Source organism: Lissotriton helveticus, chromosome 2_1 (assembly GCF_964261635.1).
Source record: "Lissotriton helveticus chromosome 2_1, aLisHel1.1, whole genome shotgun sequence".
NCBI classification, from domain to species: domain Eukaryota; kingdom Metazoa; phylum Chordata; class Amphibia; order Caudata; family Salamandridae; genus Lissotriton; species Lissotriton helveticus.
In genome coordinates this window covers 767871122-767894378 of record NC_136059.1, presented here as the reverse complement: position 1 = coordinate 767894378, position 23257 = coordinate 767871122, and the positions used below count along the sequence as shown (strand labels likewise).

Genomic DNA, 23257 nt, shown 5'->3' with positions numbered 1-23257 from the left:
CACAGGCGTAGCCGATCCGATCTTCGGGTCGACGCCCCCTTTCGACCCAGAGTTTTGACTTGGTAGGTTCCGAAGTCGTCAAGCCGATGGTTGGTTTAACCAGTGTCGGTTTCGATTTTGTGTCTTTGGGTTTCGGTTTCGATTTCTCCACTGTGTGTGGCCTATCGACCGATGGCTCTTTGAAAATGTTCTTAGTCGGGCCTTGAAGCGGGACTAGAGAACGGTGTCGAAGATCTTGGCTAAGGCCTTCCGGCGATGCCTCGACCTGAGCCGTGGAAGGGTCTTTATGTGGCCCCGCTACTGCGGTTGGGCCTAGCTCCTCGCCCGAGTCGTCGTCGACTGCTCCGATAGGTTGTACGTCGTCTCCTACCTCGACGATGTCTTCATCATGGACGTAGAGTTCTTCCTCGTCCTCGTTGTAGATGGAGTCGGGCTCCGACGCAGGATCCGAGTGCTCCGGATCCTCTTCTTGTACATTCTCCTCGTCGTCACCACCGAAGATGTTTTCTGGGTCTGGTGCCGATTCTCGTGCCGACTGTCGTGCAGCGCGTCGAAGACGGAGAGTTTTCTTCGATCTGAATTTTGAACAGGCCATACAGCTGGCCTCGTCGTAGTCCGGTGAGAGACATTTGTTGCACACCGGGTGCACGTCGATCTGGAGATATTTTGAGTTGCAAACGGGGCAGCGCTTGAACGGACTCCGTTCCATCGTCGATCGTCGAGGGGCCTTTGGTGTCGAAAGGCAAAAGACTTTCGAAGTCTAGTTCAAAGAACTGGAAAGGTAAAAGGCACCGAACAAAAGACAATACCGACGCCCCTAAGGCCTTTTGGCCTCGAAAAAGAGTAAGTAATATATATTCCGAACGTGAGTTAAGAAGTACATCCGAACCCAATGGCGGAAAAAAACAATCTGAGCATGGAGGGGATGCCCATGTGCACTGTAGTCCAGGGGAGGAGCCACCTATCTCGTGATACTTCGAAGACTCTTCCAGGACAACAATGTGCAATCATCCGGACCCAACACTAGGCGGCGATCTATGCATAGATATAAATTCAGCAGCCCTCATGCCTCGAACATTACACTTATAAAATGTAATAAGGCAACTTCAATGTTATCCTATGGGAGATGTAGGCCTTGCACTAATGTTAAACAAATTTAAGAGTTTTTCAGGTCCATATGGCAGTTTAAAACTACACACATAGGCTGCAATGGCAGGCCTGAGACATGTTTAAAATTCTCCTTAAGTGGGTGGCACAATCAGTGCTACAGGCCCACTACTGGCATTTTATTTGCAGTCTCTGGATACATGTTGTACCACTTTACTAGGGACTTACAAGAAAATTAAATATGCCAATTGGGCATAAGCCAATCTATCATGTTTTAGGGAGAGAGCACAAGCACTTTAGCACTGGTTAGTAGTGGTAAAGCGCACAAAGTCCTAAGGTCAATAAAAATAGGTTAATCAAAATGGAGGCGAAAAGGCCAATGGTTTGGTAGAAGAGCATCCCAAGGCTTAGAGGTCTGACATGAAGCGTGAGATGTTGAGTCGATCCTCGCAGGATGCAAAGAAATGGCACACAGATCTCACCAGCAGGTGCTTAACCCCTGAGCTATCAGCTACAGCCATATTCTTCCATTTTGCATCATCCTATCACACAGACACTGATTTAAAGATAATAGGAAGAAGGGCATGCACATACATTTCTTGTTTTATTTATTTGATTGGTATTTTTGTCGTGTAGCATTTGACAAATCGGTACATGTGAATTTTCAGTGCTTGGTGATGACCAAGGGTCTGGGGACAGATGCATGAGGGAGACAGCACTCCCAAGTCACATGAATTCCTCCTGCACTGATCATATTACAGAATTGTCACAATAATTTGCTTCAACTCCCTCTAAAATGTGTGTAAATGGAGCAGGTCTCTGTTTATCATTATTAAGACGTATTTCCGAAGAGCGCTAATGAATCAGTGACGTGGACAATTCCATTTCTGGTATCTCTACTAAAAGATGTGGTCATGTGATCCTCTCAACACTCCCACAAGCCGCCTTATACCCCAGAATCTATTTTTCTAATGTAGCCAATAGGTTTGAAGGGTTATATTTTGCCACGTTAGCTGTGTCTCCAAACACACACATTGATTGATAGCCTGGTTTGGCAGCCTGTCACAACTAAAGGCATACTTCGTTCAGTGTTCTAGGTTGTACCAATCACACTGTCGATATATCAAAGAGGTTTTCGTTAGCAGGAACCTTGTCACACCTGATGCCAAAGTGACTGCAACAAATATTGTATAAAATAGCACATACACAATACAGAACATGTTAATTTAATTAGGAGACATCAGTAGGCCTGACTGAGATGTACCAGAAATATTATAAAAGGGAAAGTGAAAAATGCCTTTTTAAAACTGTTTATAAAACAATAAAAATCTACATATATTAAATTAAGTATAAAAGTTTTAATGTGCCAGCTGTAGAGATGTGCGTGCAACCGGCAGACTATATACGTAGCACTTTTCACCCTGAGTGGGATGGGTAAGCCCAGACGTGGGTCCCTTGCTCACTGTGCCACTGGAATCAAGCTAGCCTGGCTGATGAAGGGTAATACCCAGAAATCGGTCCCAGGATGCTTGTTTCCGGTCCACGGAGGACTTGGCTTGGCAGTTCGGTCTGGACTGTTCCTTTGAGGCACAGGGTCAAGACTGTCTTGCATATGGCTGGGACTGAACTCGGGTGGCATGGTGAGCAAAATAATTATGGATTTAACCCAGATCTCGACCGGGGGTGAATGTATGGTTTATTCAAAAACAACAGGTGATGGACAGAATGCAGAACAATGTCATACATTCACCCCAGTACAGAGATCTGGGCCTTAATCCATCGTTTTTTGCTCACCATGCCATTCCAGTTTGAACCCAGCCATATGCAAATCAGTCTTGACCCTGTGCCCCATGGAAACAGTCCAGCCCGAACTGCCAAGCCAGGTCCTCCCTGGACTGGAAACAAGCATCCAAGGACCGGTTTCGGGCTTTCAGCCCTCATCAGCCTGGATAGCTTGATTCCAGTGGCATGGAGAGCACGGGACTCACGTCTGAGCATACCCGTCCCACTCGGGTTGACAAATGCAAAAACAACAGGTGATGGACAGAATGCTGAACAATGTCATACATTCACCCCAGTATAGAGATCTGGGCCTTAATCCATCGTTTTTTTGCTCACCATGCCATTCCAGTTTGAACCCAGCCATATGCAAATCAGTCTTGACCCTGTGCCCCATGGGAACAGTCCAGCCCAAACTGCCAAGCCAGGTCCTCCCTGGACTGGAAACCAGCATCCCAGGACCGGTTTCGGGCTTTCAGCCTGTGGTAAATAAATAAATAATACCTCTCTTTTTGACTAGACATATATCATAACAGATAGCTCAATAAATAAGAGTCAAGATTCGAGGTAGTAGGAGTTTTGCAGGTTTAATACAGCATAAGGACAGGAACAGGTCAACCTGCATAGGAATAGGATGACAGGGCCCAGCAGCTGCTGGGGCTGGATCTGGGATGAGCGCGCTGACTTTTAATAACAATACAAGAGCATATATACATAACGCAAACACATAGCATTACATTGCAGTAGGCGTAGCAGTGGGTGGAGCAGAAGGCGTGACGCGTAGCAGTCGCGAAAGATAAGGGCGAAAGTAGGTGTAACTGGGCGTATACATAGACATGTGATGCAAACGTAACAGGATATGTCATGAATGGGGCGGAAACCATGGAGGGGGCTACCTGAGGAGCCGGGACCTCTAACCTAGTGGTGCGCGCAAACTTGGCAATGACGTATTACTAGGAGAAGCTGGGGGCTATGAACTCTGTGCTAGGAGCAGAGACTGAAGTCTGGAGGGTCGGAGCGACATGTACCTAAACCCTATCTAGTATCTGATGTTTAGGGAACATGTTGATATAAACTAGAAGTCAAGAGAGGAAAGGCTAACTTGATTCTAAGACTGGACCATGCATTATTCTACATGTAGTGCGTGATGAAGAATATGAAATGACCATTGAATGCAGTATTTCTCTAACGTGGAGACGTGAAGGCTAGACAATGACGGAAACTATTGATGCAGTTCAGTAGCTTAGGAATGCAGAGAAGGAGGACTGAACTGATAACTGGAATCATAACATATTCTTGGCAGACTCAGAGACTGAGCCAGGCTGGGCCGGGCACTGCGAGGCAGGAAGTAAGTGAAGGGTCGAGGATACAGGTGGGGGCTGTATCGCTCCTCAGCGAGGTTTCAGGAGACAGGAGCTGAATCTGATGTCCAGGCCCTTTTGAGGCCTAGAAACGGGGACTTTATAATAGAATAACGTGCACACTGAGAAACGTGGCAACGTAGCTTTACATAGGCCTGATATTCGTAGTATTCACGAGGACTGGAAACTGGCATACTAGAGGGGGACACAACTGTAATTGCGTCATTAATCAGACATGGGGAGTACATATGCATATTTAATCATGCACACATAACATATGATGGATGACACGTAGGGACACAGAACATGGCAAAATTTACTTTTCCACATTCCCTCCTTGTCACTACGTTTCCATCAGGAAACATCAATATTCATGATACCATCTATCATTTCATACAGTATCATTTGCTCGTCTCGAATTTTCTTAGAACGGGATTTAGAACTGGGCTTGGGACTAGGAATACAAGAGGTAGCACAAATGCCGCAAATCGCAGGGCCACATTGTATACAGAGGCAGCAGCTGAATATGATCGCTACTGCAATACCTAGGAAGGACAATATTTTCCATCCCCATGCGGAAATTATATTCCAGAACCAACCGGACCATGTCCAGGTGCCTGGATCTTGGTGTAACAGATGGGCAATTTTATGGAGTCTGGTTATAGCTGAATAAACAGACGGCGCGTTATTTGTAATGAAAATGCAGCAACTAGATCCGATGACTCTACAGGCCCCGCCCCTATCGGCCAGTATGACGTCAAGGACGAGACGATTCTGTAAAACGACAAATCTCATAGCAGATTGCTCTTCGGTTAAGTTACCTAGAGCAGAGGCAGTCTCATTTATTACAGCTTCAAGGGTTCTGGTTAACCTACGGATTAGTTTACTATTCTGGATAGGTCCTATAAAGAAAAAGAAACCTCTATTGAAATCTGTATACTGTTCTAGAGCAGTTTCAGTATAATCGACAATTGGGGACTCTCTTCTATGTCTAATGTGTACTAGATGTGTATTTCTATGATAATCAGGTGGGGCTAGGAAAACGGGTGGCAGTAGGAAGGCAATGTAACAGGTTCCCTCCCAATCGAGGGGCAGACGAACATATGCGGTTTGACCACAAATAAAATATGAATGACGTGAAGCTTTGAAAATAGATTTCCCACTGTCACTATACTTGACAACAGTAGTACAATCACTATGTCCTACATGTACGGAACCATTATTTCGGACACATAATTCGCCTTTGACTGGTAATACTGAAATAGCAGGTAAGTCTGGAGTAGTATCAGACTGAACATTCAGGACCATGAAATTCGACGAATAATTACCTAAATTATACACTTCATTTTCTAGATCTAAACCTGTTCGGTGAGGGAGACCTTGCTTGTCTGGGAAACATGTACTGTTAAGAAAAAACATATCTGTTGAGGATGACGTTAACGTGGACCATGCTCCACACGAACCATTATGTGAAAATGGATAAGGAAAAAGTGGCAGAACTCCCTTCGGCATCTGGAAAGGGGGGAGTCGACCACATACCCAACAATTAGTGGCATTGCTGGACTGATGTGAGTAATGTAACATGCGGATAAATGAGTTATTACGCATAGCGAGGCGGTAGGACAGTTCATGAGGGGGCAGATCACTAAACGTGTGCTCTACTGTAGCATTAGCAGACTTATTTACATGTGAAACTGGAAAACATAGGTAAAATGCATAACTGGTGCAGGAAATCATAAGGCTGGAAAACAATATGAAACATAGAAAAACGATACATCGGATTGAGTTTTGACTAACTCTCTCACTATGGGGGTCTATTTTATACATGTCAGAAACAGTCTAACCGTTTCACCTAGGGGAGGACTTAGACAATCAAACTGGCTGACTTAATTTACTAGACCGTAGTTTTTGTTTATACTCCTGCTGCGGAGTTTTCTCTAACAGGGGGGGTTTTGAATCAATGTCATTTGCGGGACAGTCCTTGAGAACAATATTTTGGCAATCCTTCAAATCCTGGGAAATGTTCTTTAAGGCGGGTTTTAGTCCATTAAAAAGTTTGATATGAGAAAGGTGCACCCAGCCCTTGCGTCCTTCCAACTTCACGGCTGTACGGGTGGTGAGGAGGACCTGTCGGGGCTCTTTCCAACGAGGCTCCAGCGGACTTGATCTGTCAAAGTTGCGGACCATCACCATGGATCCTGGAACGATTTCATGCGGTGCCACCTCGGTATTGTCTGGAAATGCGGCGGCAACCTGTGAACGACATGAGTTGAGGGCAGACATCAAGGAAGCTAGGTAATCCGTCAGCATATTACTTGAAACATCGGTAATACTTCGGGGTCTAGGAGTACCCCACATATTTGGGGGGCGGCCGAAAACGACCTCATACGGGGACAGACCTGATCTGGAATGTGCGACCATGCGCATATAAAATAAAGCGACTGGCAGGGCTACTAGCCAGTCCACACCTTTTTCTTTACATATTTTGGCAACTCGGACTTTCAGAGTCTGATTATGTCTCTCAACGAGACCGGCTGCTTCAGGATGGCGTACACAATGGAACTTCCACTGGTACCCTAACAAAAGGGAGACGTGCTTCATGAGTTCAGATGAGAATGGCTGGCCGTTATCAGAATATACGACTCTAGGGAGTCCATAACGAGGGAAGAATTCACGAACCAACTGCTTGGCAGTGGTCGCGGCTGTGTAATCTGGGACTGGATATGCTTCTGTCCACCTGGACAAAGCGCATACAACTACAAGGACATACTTGAAACCTCGACATCGCTCCATCTGAATATAATCCATCTGGAGGACTTCAAAAGGGTGGTCAGGGGGCTGGAATTCACCTTGTTCCACCGGGACACTTTTACCTGGATTAAACTGACAACATATCATACAGGTACGGACTTTCTGCTTAGCTGCAGCTCGTAAATGCTTGTTGAACCAAATGTTCTGGATACTGTCTAACATGGCTTTTTCCCCTAAATGTGCTGGACTATGTGCGGTATTAATAATGACTTGAACCATAGAGTCGGGGAGAAACCATGTGGCTCTACCCTTTGTTAACCATCCTTGATCTGTCTGGACCCCTCCTTGTTCGGACCATTTCTTGATTTCTTCGGGAGTAGCATGTAACTGGATATCTATGACATCTTGTGTAGGGTCCTTAACTGTCATACATGTAATCGGATCTGGAGTGTGTGTCATGTTAACTGGACTGTCTAGAGTCTGTGCTGTAAGCTTGGCTGTGCGATCTGCTAGATCATTACCTTGGAAAATAATATCAGTGACTTTCGTATGTGCTTTGCACTTCATGATAGCGATAGATGTCGGTAAATGTATGGCATCTAACAGAGCTTGAATAAGGAGACCATGCTGAATCTTGGTTCCATGAGAAGTCATGAAACCTCTCTCCTGCCAGAGCACTCCGAAGTCGTGTACGACTCCAAATGCGTAGCGTGAATCTGTGTAAACGTTAACTTTCAGGTTCTTGGCGTGTATGCAGGCTTGTGTCAGAGCAACTAGTTCTGCTGCTTGAGCGGACAGAGTATCAATACGGTGTGTTTCAATAACTTCAGTGTCAGTAGTCACTGCATACGCGGCGACTAGTTCTCCTGTACTTGTTCTCATACATGAACCATCCACATAAAGTGTCAGGTCGGGGTCTGGTAACGGAGTATCTGTCAGATCTTGTCTTGGCTTTGTCGTAATGTTAACTACTTCCACACAGTCATGTGGGTCAGGATTCGAAGTAACTGATGGTAACAGTGTAGCAGGGTTCAGGACGTTGCAGCGTCTGATTTCTATGTGTGGCTGGAACAGTGTCAATTCATAACCTGTTAAACGTGCAATTGTCAAGTGCTGAGTTTGTGTTCGGTTCAAAAGAACTTCCACGGAATGTGGAACTTGTACTGTCAGGGAGTGTCCTAAAACTATGGAATCACTTTGTCTGATAGCTAGGGCTGTGGCTGCAACTGACTTAAGGCACGCAGGCAAAGCCTGGGCGACTGGATCTAATGTGCTAGAAAAATAAGCACAGGGCTTGTTTTGTCCTGCTTGATCTTGTGTGAGAACAGATAATGCTGTACCTTCACGTTCTGTGACGAAAAGTGTAAAAGGCTTACTGTAGTTCGGTGTCGCTAGAACTGGAGCTTGGCATAGAGCTTTCTTTAACTCATTGAAACTAAGTGTATGTTCAGATGTCCAAGGGAGGACAGTCGATGCGGCTGCCTCCTGTGTCGTTAACTGTATCAGTGGCTTGGCTAGAAATGCATACTGAGGAATCCATTGTCTGCAGTAAGAAGTGAGGCCAATAAAAGCACGTACCTCCTTCTGGGTCTTGGGCTGAGGAAGACTCACTATTAGCTGTATACGGTCTGGTGTCAACTGCCTACCCCTCTTGGACAGTAAGTGTCCTAAGTAGACCACTTGCTGGACACAGAATTGAAGCTTCGAAGGGGACACCTTGTGCCCCATCTCGGCTAGGAAATACAAGACTGTAAGGGATGCCCGCTCGCAAGCACGTTCGGAACGGGCTGTGACCAGTAGATCATCGACATACTGGAGCAGGGCAGTGTCAGTTGGCATGTGAATGTTGTCTAGTTGTCTCTTAAGTGCTTGACTGTAAATACTAGGACTTTCTGTGAAACCTTGAGGAGCTCGTGTGAACATATAGCTCCTTCCATTTAAACAAAATCCGAAAAGGAACTGGCTGTCTGGATGAATAGGGACACTGAAAAATGCGTTCTTGAGGTCGATTACTGTAAAGAACATGGCTTCGGAATCAATGGCTGTCAATAGGGAAGAGATGTCTGGGACAACTGGGTACTGCGGAATAATACATTTATTAAGCTCTCGTAGGTCAATCACTAATCGATATACTGGGGGTGCATTTGGATCAGTACGTTTCATGACTGGAATGATCGGAGAATTACATACATTGGAGTCAGTTTCTACAACTACTCCTTGAGCGATGAGCTCGTCAATAATTTTGGATAAGGCTGCTACAGCCTCAGGTGGCAATCTGTACTGTCTGATTCGTGGTAACACTACACTTGGCTTGAGAGTCACACGATAAGGTGTGATTTGCATATAACCTACATCAGTTGGACCTTGCGCCCATAAATGCTGCGGAACATTAGACAATCTTGGATCAAAATCTCGTAACACATAGTGACCCTTAAAGTCACGTAGGAACAAACGTATTCCCTCTGGGGAACAACATATAACTGCACCTAACTCTTTCAGTGTTTTAATGCCTAATAGGTTTTCTGGACATGACTTAGTAAGTAACAGATCAGTAGTACGGGACAATGGACCTACTTCTAGAGTAACTGGCTTTGAAATCTCATTTACGATAGGTTTTCCTGAAAATCCAAGGGAAACATTTCTTGAGCCTGAGAGCGGAGCCCCTGGAACTTCGGCGTGACTAATTGTGGTCCTACTTGCCCCTGTATCAATCAAAAACTTTCTGTCTTTCCCTAATACTTGACTGTGAACATAGGGACCTTCTTGATCTACAGGTATCTCGATGAGAGGCAAGCCTACCTCCCTCTCTAGGCTGTTTCATGAATACTGCTGGTACTCTGGATACTCAGACTGTGCATACTGGTACATCTGCTGTGTGACGTGCTGTGTTGCAGCGATAGGCTGCGGTGCTGTAACTGTCTGTTGTGCATTCTGTGGCTGAGGAGTCTGTGAAACTTGCTCTTGTCTAGGCGGACGTGGTCTTTCTTTAGTCTTACCAGTAGCTATGTTGTGTTTCAGAACTGCACACTCATTTATAAAATGACCTGGCTGTTTACAATAGTTGCAGTTCCCTTTAACGGGAGCTGCAGGATGACTGGCGTGATTCGGACCCCTCTTCTGACTGTCTTGAGGAACAGATTGTGCAACTAGTACTTTCATTTTCGTGTCTTTCATACGTTTTCTCTCGTGTTCTTGCTCTTCCCTGATTCTATTCTGGTGGTACTGGAGCATCTGGGACGGAGTATTAGCTTGCCAGGTGCTTTCGACTTTCAAAACTCGATTTTTAACTGGTGGACTTGAATTCTCGACTAATTTAGTAACAAAAAGGTGAGGGTATGACTCACTACTTGTCTTGAGGCCACTGTTGATACTAAAACATTTTTCAAATCTAGAATAAAAATCACTAATATCCTCGTCTTGCTTCTGTTTACAGGCTGAGATTGCATCCCAGTCTTCTTTTCTAGTTGTCAATAATCTGGGTAGAACTTGTATTAATAATTCTGGTAATTCTTTACATTTCTCTCCTAGACCGGTACCTGGTACTCGTGCCTTGTCTTCAGCTTCTAGAACTGCCCAATCGATCTTTTTCTCTCCTACCTCCCATTCTTTTTCCTTTAGCTTTTCATACACCCCTGCGGGCAACAGGACCTTTAACATTTTAATGATATCTGGGTAAGTGTATTCTCCCATACGGAGCATGTCTTTTAATTCTCTATGGAACCCTGCTGGATCTTTGTCATGACAGGGAATTAATTTCTTCATTTCGAGGAGTTCCATCTTTGTAATCGGGGTGTAAACAAACACTCGTTGCATTTCACCGTCCTCTGTCTTAACTGGATGCACTTCTCGTAACGGGTTCTGTCTTTCCATGTAAAATGGTTTACTTTCTGGGGGTGAGACATGAACAAAATGCGGGTTCAGAAACGTTCTATATTTGTGACGCTGTTCTAGAATGACACTAATTAAATCGGTACCTAGACCTCTCCATCTATACTGGAGTAACTCGTTCAGGACATCGTGTAACGGACCTGGATCAGAGTGCTGACCCTCATACAGAGTAATGAGGTGCTGGATCATATACATACCCACCAGTCGTTGCTCGGCTGGGGGCAATTTCAGAAACATTTGTGCCACTATTTCGTCTGGAAAAGTGGTAGGATCAGTAATCCATCGGACTGCCGATCGGACTAGTTCTTGTTCATGCATGGTACTTAACTCACTGTAACCGATTCGTGATTTCAGAATGTGATCGGTAGCTTGAAATACTTGTTCTAGGGAACCTTGTTCTGGTGCTGAATGATGGAAAATTGGCTTGTGTTCTAGGCGTAAATGGCGATCTGGAAATCTAGATTTTCCTACATACGCTATTCTGGCGGTATTCTCGTCGTCTTCCTCTTCAGGATCAGAGTTACTTTCTTTCTCGCTTACTTGTGCTGCTTTACGTTGTTCGTGTATCTTTATTATTTCTCTACGGATTTTCTTGTACATACTCTCCATGGCACTAATGGTATTGTGCTTACCCTCGGCTATATTATCACTCCACTTTGTCAGGGTTTTCATTTCGGCCGGATCTTTAGACGGGTAATCTTGTTCTCTTATTAGACAGTTAATTAAAAACTTTAATATCATACGCTGGATCTCAGCTTTCCTTTGAGACATGGCATCACTAATACTTTCTGGATCATCCCCTGTACGGATGAAACGATATATTCTGTCTAGATCTTCTTTCATATTGGGTAGGGTGACTAGATACTCGGTCACCCTCCTTACGCGTACTGAATATAAAACCATATTATTCTCGCCTGGGACTGGGTCATAGGCACATTCGCCAAGGGCTTGCCTGATTTCTGCAACAGACTTATTACTCTTGGGAGTACGCTGTGATGCTTGAGCATGTAATTCGAGTGCTGATAAACGCTTGCGTGGCGGCGGGGTTTGAGGAGGACCTCCTCCTGCGGCCCCTAGACTAGAATCATCGACTGATATTCTTCGTGGCGGAGCGGGAAATTGAAATGCTGGCTGGACCGGGGGTACCGTAGCAGGTACTGCATGGGGTGCCCCGGTGTCTGGAGGAGCAGGATGTGCCTGATTTACAGGGACTGGCGGAGCGCGAACAGGATCTGCATATTCAGGGACTGTGTCGTCCAGATAGGACGAAATAAAAATATCAGCTGCGGTCGGTTTGTGACGTAGCTTGGTCGGAACTAGTGGTGGCGGGAAATTACTGGATGCCTCTGGGGTCGCTTTTGGCAAGCCCTCGGCAAGAAGAGGGTACATACCCTTAATAAGGGCATGCCTCTGTCTGTCTGACTGTTCGGCTTTGACTTGTTCACCTATCTCGATTAATTCATTTTCTTGGGCTCGCTCTTGGGATTCTCTACTTAATTCTGATTTTCTGATTTCTTTTTCAGTTCTTTTATGAGCTTCTTTGCGCCATAACTCGATGGCATCTTTCTGTGACTGTCTGGCTTTCTTTTTCCATAATGCTTCTTCTACTCGCATGATGCATTCGGCATCCCATGTACCCGATACGGGCCATCTATACTTTTCTTCTAACTGTTTGGTATACTCTACCCATAAATCTAGATACAATATGGCACTTATGCCATGTTTCTGATACATAAAGTGACCTGGACTGTCCCTGGGCGGGACGGGAACTGCTGCTTCCAGCAGACCCTTTCTAGTTTTTAACTGACGTAACTTGGAAAATATGGGCATGACTGAACTGTAATCTAGACACAATATAATACACAATGAACACGATACTTATACCCCATTCATACCACGACATTAAAATACATGAAAAACATTTAAAAAATAACAGTTCGAACAGAATACTACCTGGAAATACTGAGAACAGAACACATAAATTTTCTCGAGAACAGAAACTGACTAGAACAGAAACTAGATGCACTGCTGAAACAGTACGAAACTTACCGGTCTCATAAAGAGACACGTCAGGACCCGCATCCACCGAAGTGGACACTTCGTTTGTGGGACTGTGTACCACCAACCCACAGACCAGAGTCAATTAAATTGACCCGGTCTAGATACCACCCCAGTAACGGTACTCACCGGGCAGCAAGAACGGAAGGCCTCAGACTGGACTGGACTGCTACGACGACGGACGACGAACTTCGGACTTCAGTTACGGGTGGACCTCCGGATACCTCGGACCTTGGACTCTTGGCTTGGGCTCTGGTCGGGACTCGCCGCGTTCCTCCACCGTCTCGTCTGGATGCTGGACCGCCTCCTCCGTCTCCTCCGTGGGCCTGAGGGATACTTGAGCAGAAATATCTGCCACTGCGCAGAAGAGTTCCGTCACGACTGCAGAGGGTCAGGGGGTCGGCGTGGCTTCACCGACGCGTGGGGAAAGGGCAAGTCCCTGTTCGGGCGCCATTATGTGGTAAATAAATAAATAATACCTCTCTTTTTGACTAGACATATATCATAACAGATAGCTCAATAAATAAGAGTCAAGATTCGAGGTAGTAGGAGTTTTGCAGGTTTAATACAGCATAAGGACAGGAACAGGTCAACCTGCATAGGAATAGGATGACAGGGCCCAGCAGCTGCTGGGGCTGGATCTGGGATGAGCGCGCTGACTTTTAATAACAATACAAGAGCATATATACATAACGCAAACACATAGCATTACATTGCAGTAGGCGTAGCAGTGGGTGGAGCAGAAGGCGTGACGCGTAGCAGTCGCGAAAGATAAGGGCGAAAGTAGGTGTAACTGGGCGTATACATAGACATGTGATGCAAACGTAACAGGATATGTCATGAATGGGGCGGAAACCATGGAGGGGGCTACCTGAGGAGCCGGGACCTCTAACCTAGTGGTGCGCGCAAACTTGGCAATGACGTATTACTAGGAGAAGCTGGGGGCTATGAACTCTGTGCTAGGAGCAGAGACTGAAGTCTGGAGGGTCGGAGCGACATGTACCTAAACCCTATCTAGTATCTGATGTTTAGGGAACATGTTGATATAAACTAGAAGTCAAGAGAGGAAAGGCTAACTTGATTCTAAGACTGGACCATGCATTATTCTACACGTAGTGCGTGATGAAGAATATGAAATGACCATTGAATGCAGTATTTCTCTAACGTGGAGACGTGAAGGCTAGACAATGACGGAAACTATTGATGCAGTTCAGTAGCTTAGGAATGCAGAGAAGGAGGACTGAACTGATAACTGGAATCATAACATATTCTTGGCAGACTCAGAGACTGAGCCAGGCTGGGCCGGGCACTGCGAGGCAGGAAGTAAGTGAAGGGTCGAGGATACAGGTGGGGGCTGTATCGCTCCTCAGCGAGGTTTCAGGAGACAGGAGCTGAATCTGATGTCCAGGCCCTTTTGAGGCCTAGAAACGGGGACTTTATAATAGAATAACGTGCACACTGAGAAACGTGGCAACGTAGCTTTACATAGGCCTGATATTCGTAGTATTCACGAGGACTGGAAACTGGCATACTAGAGGGGGACACAACTGTAATTGCGTCATTAATCAGACATGGGGAGTACATATGCATATTTAATCATGCACACATAACATATGATGGATGACACGTAGGGACACAGAACATGGCAAAATTTACTTTTCCACAAGCCTTCATCAGCCTGGATAGCTTGATTCCAGTGGCATGGAGAGCACGGGACTCACGTCTGAGCATACCCGTCCCACTCGGGGTGACAATTGCACTGATAGCCAGAAACCAGTCCTTAGATGCTTGATTCCAGTCCAGGAAAGACATGGCTTGGCAGTTCGGGCTGGACTGTTCCCATGAGGCACAGGGTCAAGGCTGATTTGCATATGGCCATGTCTGACCTGGGGTGGTGTGGAGTGCAAAAAAACGATGGATTTAGGCCCAGATCTCTGTACTGGGGTGAATGTACGACATTGTTCTGCATTCTGTCCATCAATTGGTGTTTTTGCATTTGTCACCCCGAGTGGGATGGGTATGCTCAGACGTGAGTCCCATGCTCTCCACACCACTGGAGTCAAGCTATCCAGGCCGATGACGGCTGATAGCCAGAAACCGGTCCTTGGATGCTTGATTCCGGTCCAGGAAAGACATGGCTTGGCAGTTCGGGCTGGACTGTTCCCATGAGGCACAGGGTCCAGGCTGATATGGCCATGTCTGACCTGGGGTGGTGTGGAGTGCAAAAAACGATGGATTTAGGCCCAGATCTCTGTACTGGGGTGAATGTATGACAATGTTCTGCATTCTGTCCATCAATTGTTGTTTTTGCATGTATGGTTTATTCAGCATTCCGTCCATCATTTGTTTGCGTAGCACATGCTCATACACAGCAAAATATTTTAGAAGAACTAATATGACAGCTGCAGATTTGTGTGCATAGTCTTCAATTCAAAGGTTCAAAACCATTGTGGTAACTTAGTGGGTAAATGCTTGTGTTGCATGGATTTGTAAACAGGTTACAGCTGGGTTCACAGACAATATGAACGTTTGGGACATGGGAGAGGTATTACATCTGCTTCAGCTTACTGTTTGCAACCAGCACATCAGTTTCCAAACCCAGTGTGTTTGTTCAGGGGTAAATGCACGTGCTGCACACAGAATCTTAAAAAGTATGGTAACTCTGAAGGGCTAATGCACGTGCTGCAGGGATTCCCTTGTGACCATTAGACAAGTTAATATAGTTTTCAAAGCTTCAGAGGGTTATTTCCTCTGCGGGACAGACCTGTGAGTAATACTCCATATCAATTTCCAATCCCAGTATGGTCACCAAGGATGCAATTGGAATTTATATTGCGCGTACTACCCCAGAAGAGGCAATGAATTGCTTTGCAGATATTAGCACGCCACTCTGGAACTGAAAGTTAGCGCTAGCTAGTTCTGCTTTTGCTGCTGTTCCACAACACCAGCAAAAATATTTATTTTCTAAGTCTTTTATTGTTTTTGATGGAGCTGAACAGCATGGCAAAATGCACTGGCAAACCCAATGAGTCTGAATTGGCAGCCGAAAGGCGAGACCTGTTGGCTTTGGCAAAGCACGTTACCTTTATCAGTGGGATGAATAACATGCCTCTTAGGCTTGTCCAGAAAGGATGCAAAAGCTGTCAAAAAAATCTACGTAACACCAAATGCACGATGATCCCTCCTAAATCCCGCACTTGTTCAGCCTTTGAGAGGTTTTGGTTTTCTCTTTCCCCACTCCTCCATTCAGTAGAAATTGTATAATCAGACTAGATAAGGGGGATGGGAGAAGGAGAGTTGAGGGGCTTAGAGATGGGAACCTCCTATGATGAGCACCTTATACTTACTTATATCACTATTCTCTACCCCAGCCTTTACATATGACGAGAATACCAAGTAGTATTGTCATAATGCATCGATGACAGGGACACGGAAAACAACTATCAAGCTCTGACTTATTCCCAGTATGGAATCATATTACAGTCCAACCCTTAACTAGGTTTGACTGCCAATTGCTGTAGAATACTAAGGCTTGCTGACTCAAACAAGCAATTGATGGTCTATGACCGCCACTCACACTGGCTCAATCAGCAGAGGTTAGTAAGAAACCAGACCCCCAGGAGACAGGATTTTAGCCAATGACTAAAGTTCTAAAAATACAAGAAAAAAGGGTTTTAAAAAACCCACACAAAGGTATTTTCAACTTGCAGATACAGTGCAAATGAAACATACAACACTTATATGTAATAACTTTATATAAAAACAACTTTATTCGGCATTATGCCATCAAGGTACAAGCTCATTACATGAGGATAAAAATCCAAAACAATTGACAATAGTAGGAGTTAAAATTCATTAAAAAAACATAAATGGAATAAGATTTGGTAAAAACAAGGAGAGAAACAGTTTGAACACTGCCCGCAGTAATAATTTACATCAATTTCAGTCCTATGTTCTGCATAGTTTGTAAATCTGCTTTGCTTGTCTGGGGGTAAAATTGAATTGGTGGGAAGGCTTCACACACCATTTAATCATGTTGTATGCAGACTATTTGAAAAATATCGCCATTTGTCTACCATTTACTGATTTCCAGAAGGACCATCTGGCATAGAGAAAGTTGGAGAAACATTTGGGTTTACCCAAATTATTTACAAAGGTAAATCAGAGTTCAGTCCACGTTTGAGAAACGTTTTAACCCTACATATCACTAGCAAACATTTCGGCATGCAATGGAACGGAATATGTTGTTTTAAGGTGTGCGTTCTTAAAGCAATAATAAGGACGTGAGCCATATTGGTTGCTTAAGATGACTTTTTAACCCGTTGGCTGCTGCCGTCGGCCATAGGCTTTTTTTTTTTTAAAGATGCAGTGATCATTTTCAGCTTTACCAAGCTACTACCTCTCTGTACCTATTCAGCTATAGTAATGTAAAGTTTTGCTTTCAAAAGGATAACTATTTGAGAAAACACATTAGTCGCCTTTGTGACTTAAAATTAAATTTTACTTGGTTTTCTTTGAATAGACAGCACAAACTAAATGATAGTATAAATTGAAGATGGGCTCACATACCAAGTTATACTGAATTAATATTTTTCACGCAACATGTTTCATCTGTCATTAAAATTGTTCAAGGATCCTGCCTATGGACAGGTCACTTGAGTCAGTGGAAGCTCTTAATTAAGATCACATGTCAGAGAATATAGCTTCGCACTGCGCTGTAGCGATGTCTAGCAGTGCAAAGGAAGAGTTATTTTTATGTGACCAGCATCCAACATTTCACGTCACAATCATTGTCAGTACTGGGAGTTCTTTGTTACATACATGGTTAGTAGGGTTTTGTTAAAATCAGCACAATTCTTCTCAAAAGTGAGAGAACAGCAAACGCCAAGCGCAGGAGGTGCAGCAGAAATTTCAAGGTGTTGCTGTGCGAGTGTACACTGATGGTGTAGGGCGTCTCTTAATCTGCCGCATACAATCCATACACTAATAAAACAATAAATCCCTTCCCCTTTCATTTGTAAGTATACCTCCTTGACAGTATGCATTTCAAAAAGCACACACACATTCAACCTTATGTCTTCAAGACGTTGTGCACTGAGACTAGTTATCTGCTAAACAGCTAAAAATAACATTTAACAGTTTTCCAAGAAACAAAAGGGAATGTTGGACAACCAAATAAATATACACACGCCCACGCATATACCATGCGCCTTATATATGCAGCTCACTGATGCAAGAAGGTGCCTCTTCAAAGTTCTCAGAGACCATCAACCTTCAACAATATTCAACAATATTCGACTTCTGAGCCCTCCATGTACAAATGAAACAAGGGTTCAGGGTTTAAAGCTTACCCTTCATCACGACGGCTAATGGAGAATTGCTAGTGCACATGGGTGCAAACTAAACCTAGGGATTAAAATAAAGTCCCAAACTACCTTTATGTGTTGCTTTTTTAAATGACTGTGCTTTATTTAAGAAGAAATACTAATGATGTCATATGGAAAAAAATTAATCTTACCTTAGATACGTTGCTAACATACTCCAGCTGTGAAGCACTTTCCTTGTCAACTTGGTTACAAAGGTTCTGTAAAGTGGATGCATACTCTTTATCACTTTTAATCCGCATTGCCATAAATTTCTTAACGGTTTCCAAAAGCCTCAGCTCCCAATCTTGCAGTTTTAACAAAGCATCATGTGAGCACTTCAGGTCACTTCCAAAACCCATCTTAATCACGGCACCGCTCAATCCAAACGAGACAGTGGAGGCTCTCGTAGTCAGCACATATTGTTAGCTGTGAAAGAAGCAGTGTAAGAAACATACATGAATACCTATATCAGTTCCCAGGAAAGAGGATTTTAAGCAAGGAAATTCAAAACGTTAAGCAATCTTCAACACTGGCCAACTCAATTTGTTATTGGTCAAGTTGTTTAGGCCATAGGATTTTTGTCACTATCTTTAGCCACCACTGTAAGTAAGATCTGAGAAATAGAATTGGGCAACTGGACAAAATAACATTTTGTGCAAAAACAACTTAAATTGTTGGACAGATTTACATAAAATTTGGACGTGCATATGGTCAAACTAAAAATATATTTTTTTAGTTTTGAATAACTGTCTAGCCGTTAACAAAAAAATACTACTAAAAAAAACACTTGCCAACAAGCATATACGTCTACGGCCTTTTGGTGCAGATAAAAAATTTAACGTGAGCTAGCCTGATTATCAGCTGGCAAGAGCACAGAAGCAACTTTGCAGTCCATGAACTGCTTCGAAAACCTCAATGTGAATTAAAATTTTTGGGGGCAATGTGAGGACAGGCTGAGTAAGCCCAACACCCATGGATAGTGAAATGATCACTCGATGGATTAAAATGCCCTATTAGCTGAGTAAGCCCAACACCCATGGATAGTGAAATGATCACTCGATGGATTAAAATGCCCTATTATAGGACTTCTACCACATGGTTTGGGGGTGCCCAGTCATAGGACAATACTGGTTACAGGAATTCAACTTACTGTCGAACGTATTGGGAATCCTGCTCACAGACTTTCAGAGGTTTGGTCTGCAGGGTATTCTAGATGATCTCGGGGGCCCCAAGGGAGATCGGATACTTGTGGGACTTGGGACACTGATTGCACAAAGAGAGTTTGCTAAGCACTGGACATCTACTGGAGGCTTTCCCCCCGCCCCCACCACCAGCGGAGTGGAGAGTTAGGAATGGACTGCTGCACAAAACAAGAGGAACCTCTACATTTTGTTGAATGTGTCCTGGGTGGCACTTACGTTTTTGTTCCACTTGTTAAGTATAGGATGTGCAGATGCCTATTCTGTTTCTCTTAAGGTGTGCTGGAACACGCATGTGTAAATTGTTTCTCATGTACCATTAAAATGTTATACAAAATTTGACCTAAATAAATGCCCTATTATGGGGAAAAACTGCTACATTTAACCATACGTTTAACAAACCCAACTTGGGCATGCTAAACAATTAACATGTTTTCATTCTCCGCCAAACTAATTCATAGACCCACGAAATATATGAAGGTAATACCAACTTGTTTTAACTTCTGAATTAGGCCAACTCCTAGAACAATGACGAACAACCTGCAGTTACATTTTTAACACAACCTTTCACACACGCTCATCCTGATAACATGAGCATTTTTGCAGGTGATAACAAGGCCAACAAACTCTGTACAGGTAAAGGCATATTTCCCAGAATGAGCCCCTTAGGATGATATTACAGTTGCCTCTACTTGTAATCATGCTCGAAGCTCCAACCCTGGATTTACACACAGACAAAGGTACAGCAGAGACACGGGTATTAGCCACTGATTATGGTCCCATGCCTGCCATGGGTCCAGTACCAACATGGTATCTGGAGGACAGAGCCTAACATTGTATTTGTAATTGGCAATGGACATGGCTGCAGGCTATACCATTCTCATACAGAAAAGCATACAAGGTACAGAACATGATCAAAGGCCATGGTGGGAGGCCAAGGCCATTCTTTGGGGTCCTGGAATAGTCAGTGGTTATTGGACAGTAACCTGTGTGGGTACTGGTTTTTTTACCAAAGGATTTCAAGGGCCACCATAACAAATGTACTTCAAGTGGTTAAACAATTTACAAGTTTTGGGCCACTAAGTTCCCCAGTAAAACAAGGGTGAATAGGCCAGGGTTAGGCAACAAAGTGGAGGGATTTAGAGACTCTGGTCTTAGGTTACTAAGCTGTTATAGTTAGTGAGTTTAGTTACTTGGGAAATTAGGGAATTTCTTATGGGGAAGTGGAATTGTTAGCTGGAGCTCCATTTGTCCCAATGGACAAAAGGCCACTGGTTCTCAAAGCACTTAGTCTGCGCCATGCACCATGTCTATGTTTGTATGATCTCCTTCATGCACCCTTCACGCACTTGAGCCCAAGCAATCTAATATATATATATAATGTACTTATTACTTATAGGGTCTTTTCTTTCAAGCATCTTTCTTCATCCATTAGTCTCTACGCCATTCACATGTTTGTTCTGCCCACCACAGCATACAGCTTAGGCACAGGGTCAGCATACTTCAACCACTGGCTTACTTCTCTGTGAATGATAGCATTCAAGTCTTGCACAATGCGTGACTACACACAAATTGGTCCCCTCATGCAGTTTTACATAAATCATCCCCAAACATTAGCAAACTCAAAATTCAGCAGGGAACACCGAATGTATGGGCTTTGCCAACGCTTGTTGTTTATTGCAGCTAATAAAAGAACTATCTTTTTCTGTCTGTTTTGTGGTATTTCCTTGATAGTCCAAGTCATAATGGAGGTAAGCATTATTAGTAAACTGACAGTAGAAAAAACAAAAATGAACAACCAACAGGCGAACAACTAAGTTACCAGAAACGTTGTCGGTGAGAATGACCAATTGGGAGCGGTCACAACTAACTAATATCACCACCTATATCGCAGCACCTCCTTTTTGCAGATAAATAAATACTCTGGATGGAATGGAGGGCACCTAGTAGCCTAAATGTATGTTCTTGCATGTGCCGACGGCTTGGTGTAGTTGTCAGCACATGGGGGACAAAAGATTCCAAGCATGCTGCTGCACAAGGAAGTGATGTGCCCAGTTTTGCAATGCCACCGGCAGACTTTGATTCTTGTCTGGCTACTCACAGCTTCCAGAATCCCAGTGGAATCCCAAGGATGGCCTTCAATACTAAACGCTAAAACAACCAAACATTCTTCCTGAAAACAGGTGGATTATTCATGGCCTTTGGAGCAGAGTTATGTGGTCAGCCTGGGAGTGGTTTGCGGGTCTTTAGAGGTTATCAGTGCATTCCCCAATCATTTTTTCACAAAAATCAAGACCTCATCAGAATCCTCTTAAATAAGACTCATCCTCTCGTAATAAACAGGTCTCTGCAGTTCATGGACTGGGAAATTTGGAAGCTTCACATTCTATTCCAATATTATTGGTGGAGTCTCTTGAGCTTCTAGTGGAATCCTGAGAGCACGGACTAAAAGCACAAGTTACTACTTGTGTAACGATATATCTGTAAGAGACATTAGTTAGTGATATATTCCTTACCTTAGAATATCCCCATGCGTCAGACTGGATCCGGAAAGCTTTCGTCAGCAGTACCCCTGCGTGTCGATAGGCGTCGTCATTCGGCCCCGTGTGCGTCGCTGGCGTCATATTTGCCAAGATGACGTCACTGGAGCTACTTAGACGCGACACGCGCATTGACATCGGTTATGTACACAACTTTCCGCAACAGGAACGCAGAGCCATGTAAGATACTGACCACTGGTGCATAGAAACTAGGGCCCGAAAGGATGACCTTAACCCCAGTAATCAGTTCGCAGAACGGGGAAGATGGGTGGGGCAGTATGGAATCTATCACTGATTAATATCTCTTACAGATATATTGTTACACAAGTAGTAACTTGGGCATCTGAAAGAGACACATTAGTGATAGATTCCTTACCTTAGACTAGATATCCCAGCAATACCAACCCCGGCGGTGGGTCTGCGAATGAGATTACACCAGAAAGTCAAGGAAAACAGAGCGACCAAAGAAGCTGTCCCTCCGGACCGGACTGTCAAGGCAATAATGCTTTGTAAAAGTGTGCAGTGAAGCCCACGTGGCAGCCTGACAGATGTCTTGCAAGGGGACAACACGTCCCAATGCCGTAGTGGCTGCTGTTGCCCTGGTAGAATGGGCTCGCAGCCCCACTGGAGGTTCCTTTTTAGGCATAGAATAACAGGCCTTGATACACAAGATGACCCCGCGGGAGATAGTCCTCTTGTGAACAGCGCCAAGAAGCCGCTGGTGATCGTGCGCTCTATAAATTTCTTTTTCATTCATTCATTCATTCAACAGCCCAGCCTTCTTGGCACCTTAGTAGCCAAAAAAGAGCTGGTCATCCACCCGGAATGCTTGTGTGCGATTCAGATAAAAGGAAAGCGCACGTTTTGAATCCAGACGGTGGAGCCTCTCTTCCTCTCTGGAAGGATGCGGAGGCGGAAAGAAATTGGGCAAGGTGATGGTCTGCCCGATGTGGAAGGCAGTGACTTGAAAAGAGAAGGCTGATCTGGAAACCTCAGAGAGGCTGAAATGGCCAAAAGGTAGCCCTTGATAGTGCCCAGAGCAGAGCCCTGCCGGGCCAGAGAAGGAAGGAACAAAAGGACCTCAGAAAGAGGAACAGAAAGAAGATCCACAGTCTTGGCTGTGCACCACGCCACAAATTTGTTCCACGTGCAGGCGTATAACGATTTAGTGGAGGGACGCCTGATTTGATTTGATTTTTGATATTTAT

At 44.4% G+C, this 23257-nt stretch overlaps 1 protein-coding gene across 3 annotated transcripts in view; it reads right to left on the bottom strand.

Moving 5' to 3' along the window:
* The window catches only part of FER (FER tyrosine kinase), a 1039778-nt gene that overhangs the window by 945390 nt on the left and 71131 nt on the right, over positions 1-23257 (bottom strand). For all 3 annotated transcript variants that reach the window (XM_078675464.1, XM_078675465.1, XM_078675466.1), the window contains exon 2: positions 18463-18736. In XM_078675464.1, the coding sequence (XP_078531590.1) occupies positions 18463-18669 (207 nt within the window). In that variant the 5' untranslated portion in view covers positions 18670-18736. The remainder of the gene's footprint in view (positions 1-18462; positions 18737-23257) is intronic.